This window comes from Falco cherrug, chromosome 5, assembly GCF_023634085.1.
Source record: "Falco cherrug isolate bFalChe1 chromosome 5, bFalChe1.pri, whole genome shotgun sequence".
In the NCBI taxonomy this organism is placed as follows: Eukaryota; Metazoa; Chordata; class Aves; order Falconiformes; family Falconidae; genus Falco; species Falco cherrug.
This window is the reverse complement of record NC_073701.1, coordinates 64,530,786-64,536,785: the sequence shown is the minus strand read 5'-3', so window position 1 is coordinate 64,536,785 and position 6,000 is coordinate 64,530,786. Positions and strand designations below refer to the sequence as shown.

General features: G+C 47.0%; 1 protein-coding gene across 1 annotated transcript in view; it reads right to left on the bottom strand.

Annotated features, from left to right (window-relative positions):
• Positions 1–492: 492 nt before the first annotated feature.
• Positions 493–6,000, bottom strand: part of ITIH2 (inter-alpha-trypsin inhibitor heavy chain 2) — a 31,240-nt gene continuing 25,732 nt past the window's right edge. Inside the window, exons 17-21 of the mRNA XM_005446201.4 lie at positions 5,189–5,302; positions 2,981–3,179; positions 2,120–2,292; positions 1,273–1,384; positions 493–855 (exon numbers count right to left, since the gene is read on the bottom strand). Coding sequence (XP_005446258.1) covers positions 708–855; positions 1,273–1,384; positions 2,120–2,292; positions 2,981–3,179; positions 5,189–5,302 — 746 coding nt within the window. The 3' untranslated portion in view covers positions 493–707. The remainder of the gene's footprint in view (positions 856–1,272; positions 1,385–2,119; positions 2,293–2,980; positions 3,180–5,188; positions 5,303–6,000) is intronic.

The window sequence follows — 6,000 nt, the reverse complement described above, 5'->3', positions numbered from 1 at the left end:
GGAAGCTTTGGGTACTGATGGCAATGTCTGTATAGTCTGAATGTTTTGTGCTTTCCCAGATTTGTATCTGTGTGTGAACTCTAATGTGATGTTGATATTTTCACAAAAAATAGACTGGAGGTTGTCTCAGACTCCTGGAACTAATTTTCCTGCACTATCAGTTACCTCGAGGACATTCCTCACCAGTGGTTAACCCATCCTTAAAAGACTGGAGTCTCCTCATGATACCCATTGCAGAGCACGTGTTCCTTTTCTGTTAAATTTTCTTTACATCTAATGCACATCCTCCTTTTGCCCCAGACCAGCAGTGTATGAACTTATTTTCCCGACAGCCTGAAAAAGCAAAGGTGTAAGTATTGATCATGGTCGTGTGTGCTGCCCACACTGCAGGAGCCGCGCTGCTGTTCCAGGTCTACTATGAAATGTATACTACAAAAGTAAATTATTAAGGGAGTTTACTATCCATTAAGTCAGACACAGCAAGATACCTACTACAGCCCAGCATGTCCCTTTATTACAGATTTTATTTTTAACAGAAAAAGGAGTTACGTTGCTTTGAAACACTGATCATTTATAAAGCAAATGGTGGTGAAGTCACCTTTGGTTGATCTGGCTTGAAAGGCTGGCAGCTACTGTTCGGAAGAGTTGTTTGGGCATGAAGGACAGGTAAGAATTTTCCATAATGAACTGGTTTCGTGTCAGAGCATTCAGGGTTTCTTCATAAAACTGTATAGGTGGGGGACGAGGTAATCTTTGTAGTGGCCGTCTATGAAACCTTTCCCGCTGTTGTGCACAAACCAGCACTGCACGTCAGTCCCGAGCACGCGGTCCGTCCTGTAGTCCTTCTGCAGTCCCCTGGGAGGAAGTGGCCACCCAAAATGAAAGTCACATGACAAGTACGCAAGAAGACATTGATAATCCTGCTCACTCATGGCACCGGTTTTTGCCATAGTGGTGAGATGTGGAAGCAACGACAAAATGCAATGAATTTTGCCATCCTATGACCTCGTGGGCCCTTTTGTGGGGGTCCCAGGCACTTTTTCGTGGCCTGTCTAAGGTCAGATGCTGGGCAGCTATAAGGGCAGAGCAGCTGGTGCACAAATACGAAAGAGCTCAACTTGTCCCCTGTGTTTTGCCAACTGCTAAAACCAGATTATTAGCAGAGGGAAAACAGAAGGATTTTTTTCCCCCCAAGATAAGCCTGCAATCATTGATGTCGTTAAAAAGAAGTCAGAGTTAGAAAAAGAGAGCGATAAAGCACATTATTCCTACCTGGTAACAGTGAGCTTGTTGCCTTTGACTTCCATGGTGGCTTGTGGTTTCTCTGGAGCTTGCCCAGGTCTTTGGTGGTGGATATACACTTCTGGTTCAGACGTAAACTGACCTGATCAAAGAGGAGGTTTAAAGCATCCTAACCTTTGAGGCGCTCATGTAGGCTGCTGCCGGGCACTCTTGGAAAATCAAACTAGCTGCAGCAGGCAAACCACTCCTGCGTGGACCACAGGGCACTGTGTCTCCAGTGCTATCAGATCACTCACACTGGGAAGTAAAAAGCTCTGCTTTTGAGCCAGCAAACTGGTGCTAAAAAAGCAGCCTGGAGTTGTGAGGCATATTTGGGAAAACAACCTCTGCTGCTCAAGATTCCCACATCTTAAAAGGAACCTTGGGTGGGTCCAGGGCTCGGAGGGCTGTTTTTCCCTGTGAACTGAGCCCTTGCTTTTGTTTTATACCATTGCCAGAAAAGGGCTGCCATTCAGGGGAGAGCTGAATTACAAATGCTAGCACAGATACCTTCACAGAAAGAAGGTTTGAGGGGTTTCAGTATTTTTGTTTTCATCCTGCAGCAGATGAGCCAGGCCGGCAAAGCCCTGTCACAGCGTCACCAAGTCTAGGCAGGCCTGTTTTGAAAACACCCTCCCCAGCTGGGAGGAGGAATAATTGGATGTTGTACAATGTCCTCGGAGCTTCCAGGCCATTACAGGACTCTCCCCCATTTTCTATCTGATTAATTTTCACACCTTCCGCATCAGGACACAAATACCAACCAATTCACTCAAAGATCTAGCAAAACCCCTTCCCAGGGCCACGCCATCCCCACCGCCTGGCCCGCAGCCCTTACCTATGAGCCCATGGGCTGCAGGAGAGAACTGGTTTTCAGGGGGAATGTAGATTCCCAGGAAGTCAACATTTACTGGATGGTTCTTCCACACACGGTGCAGTAAAACCATGAAGGACATCTCCTTGCCCACAGTGATAGTAACGTTGTTTTCTTTCTTCATGGATACGAGAAGCCTAGCAGAGATGAACCAAAGGAAGGGCTCAGTTTCACCACCCACACATAAGCTCTCAGGCCTCTTGAGATGCTCCCTGCATCCAGAACACCTGCACAGGGCTGGCAGATATGACAGGGGATCCACCAGAAACCCACAGCCTTGGGAGTGGTACCCAGAGTCTGGCAGGACAGTGCCAAATCAGACAGACATTTCACACCCGTGTTCAGGCAGCCAAATCTTGCCCTACACATTTCAGCTCTTGCTAAAATGAATGGAGATTTTGGAAGTGACACCATTGCCTAAACAGGTGTCTAGTGCTGTGGGGTGCCCAACGTGGCTGCTAGCTGTTAATCCGCAGGTGAAGGTCTCCTGGATGTTAGAAGTTATGTTTCCCATCATGTTCAGAAACCCTGAAGGTATCTCAAACAATGTTAGGTGCTTGTGTTTAGGCAACTGAATCCTGGTCTTAGCTAATGCAGTCAGCAGTAGGGAGAGCAATTCAGCTCTTTCTACTTGTGTCTGGTCAGCTGAATCGCTCTGTTGGCCCTGCTGCCTCATTTCATTACCTATAACGAGAGCTCAGACACTGAGATAAGGTGCCCGTATGCAGGCACCCCGTGACCTGGATCCCACCCATAGCTGGGTCAGTCCTGTGCTGTGTTGCAAACCATTTCCATAGGGCAAACAACAAATGCTCAGCAACTTACTGTTTCCGGATGATGTGCCCTGTGTCAGACCAGGTCAGCGTGATGCCGTAAGATCCATCTTTCAGTGTTATTGTTTCTGTGGTGATCTCCACTTTCAGACCTTTGGCCTTGAAATAAAAACCAATTTTGCCAAAGTATGTGTTGAGTTTCTTATTCTCTGTTTTCTTGGCCCCAATGAGCTGGCCATTGACCACAACTCCTGCGAATAGCAGAGAAGCACATGTTGCCTGAATGGATCACCACCTAGAGACTTGGAGTTCTGTTCTCAGCAGGGAGCACAATGGGATCAGCACAAACAGGAACCCCTCTGCTCCCCCTTGTTTTCCTCATCTTGCCAACCAAGAGAAGAAAATAATTTATTAAATCACCTCCTGATGTTGCTGTTTGCCTCCTAGCATATTAATCTGGTGGGAACTGATGTTAGGTCTTGCTGATAGTATGAGGTGATTCAGAAGCCATTCAGTCCCTTGCCGCCTGTGAAAAGCATGGGGCAAATGGGCAGTGGCAGAATGGTACCACATTTCCAGCCCAGATTAACCTGCCTCCAAATGCCCATCGCTTATCACATATATTCCAGAAGATAAGAAATGCTGATAGGTAAAGCCCTCTGAGAAGAACAGGCTGATCCCCTTTGATGCCTTTGGGACTACAGTTACACACAGCCCGCCACCAGGTGTGCCTCCAATTGTGTTTCTCTTTGTACCTATCTTCCACTTTCTTTTTCAAGTTCAAAACCTATCATGGACATTTCCTCACCTATCTTGGCTCCTTTCCCAGTGCTGGCCCATCCTCACAGTTGTCCTGGTTTCAGCTGGGATAGAGTTAATTTTCTTCTTAGCAGCTAGTACAGTGCTGTGTTTTGGCTCTCATGTGAGAACAATGCTGACAGCACACTGATGTTAATTGTTGCTGGGTGATGTTTATACTAAATCAAGGACTTTTCAGTTCCTTGGGCCCTGCCAGCCAGAGGGCTGGAGGGGCACAGAAAATGGGAGGGGACACAGCCAGGACAGGTGACCCAAGCTAGCCAAAGAGGCATTCCATACCATATGACACCATGCTGAGTCTATAAACTGGGGGAAGAACAAGGAAGGTGGGGACATCTGGCATTATAGCGTTTGTCTTCCTGAGTAACCCTTACATGTGCTGCAGCCCGGCTGTCCTGGGTTTGGCTGAACACCTGCCTGCCCATGGGAAGTGGTGAATGAATTCCTTGCTTTGCTTTGCTTGTGTGTGTGGCTTTTGCTTTACCTATTACATTGTTTTTATTTCAACCCTTGAGTTTTACATTTCTTTCCAATCGTCCTCCCATCCCTCTGGGTGAGGGGGAGTGAGCAAGCAGCTGGGTGGTGCTTGGTTGCCAGCCAGGGGTAAACCACGACAACAGTGAAAAAGGTTTTCCTAATAGCTCACTCCTGCTCTGAATTTCACCTGTTGTAACTTATCTCTGTTGCCTCTTGTCCTTTAGCTACGCATCTTGGAGATGTGTCAGGCTCCATCTTTACCTTCCAATTATTGCTTCTTACAACTGCCTGAAAGGAGGTTGTAGTGAGGTGGGGGTCGGTCTCTTCTCCCAAGTAACAAAGGACAGGACAAGAGGAAACAGCCTCAAGTTGCTCCAGGGGAGGTTTAGTCTGGCTATGAGGAAAACTTTCTTCACGGAAAGGGTGGTCAAGCATTGGAACAGGCTGCCCAGGGAGGTGGTGGAGTCACCATGCCTAGAGGTGTTTACAGGATGTGTGGATGTGATGCTTAGGGACATGGTTTAGCAGTGGACTCGGCAATGCCAGGTTAATGGTTTGACTCAATGACCTTAAAGGTCTTTTCTGACCTAAATGATTCTGTGATTCTATGATTAGGTGGTTGTAGCAGCAACAGGATTAACCATGGGTCTTTTTTTCTTAAGATTGACCGAACCCAGCTGTTTCAGCCTCTTCCTCTATGTCCTGTGCTCAGCCCCATAGTCATCTTGGTGGCCACCACTGAGTTTGATCCAGTTTGTCAACACCTTTCTTGTACTGGCAAGCCTCAAACTGGAGACAATACTCCAGATCTGGAAGGGAATAACTACTCAATAACTCAAACTGCTGGCCACAGTCATGTTAGCACACAGTCCTCCCTGTAGACATTTCCTCTGCTCCCTCTGAACACCTTTCAGACCGGAGAGAAGAAAAGTGCTGTAAAATAAACCAAGTTTTATTCCCTTACCAGTACCAGGATCGGAAACCAAGCTTAGGATCTTCCCAGGCTCTGAGTTGATATTGAAACAGATGTTCCTTTGGCTCTTGGGCAGGTGTATGATGAAATGTGGATCATTGTCAACTGAAACACAGAAAAGCAACAAGTGTGAGAAGCAGGCCAGTTCTTGCCCAGGAGGTAAGGGACACAAAACCTGAAACACCTTTCTCAGAGGATTTTGAAGGACTTTTTGGGACTCCTCAGAGTAGGACAAGAGTCCTTTCCACCCTTGCAGTAGCCAAGGAAGTTCTTAGATGCTCCTCGCAAAAGCCCCTCAGACACTTTCTCCTCATATATTTCCCCTGTTTAAGGAATGGACATGACATTATTGGATTGAGGACAGCATCAAGTGCAGTGAACTACTGGTTTAACTGGTCAGCTGCACACTAGGGTGCCATAGGCTCAACCTGAAGTTCTAGGAGATGAGCTTTATTTCTTCATGATGGAAGTAAGCCTCCAGGTGAGACCAAGGACCCATGTGGACACCAGACAGACAGGGACACACCTTTGAGGCCTAGATCCTGGAAAGGATCTAAGGCACGGAAAGCAGAATTTGGGTGACAACTGTTCAAAACTAATATCCAAACCCCCTCATGCCCAGCTGTTGTCTATTTCTAGAAGTGACACACTCCTAGAACATCATTCTCTCAAACTAAGAAGATCTCAGACGTGTTTTGAGTCCATCCACCATACTGATGTTGGCTAAAGATGCATCTTGCCTACCACCTCCCCTGAGGACTACAATCCAGGACTTGTTCTCACAGTGTGTTTAACACCCTGGT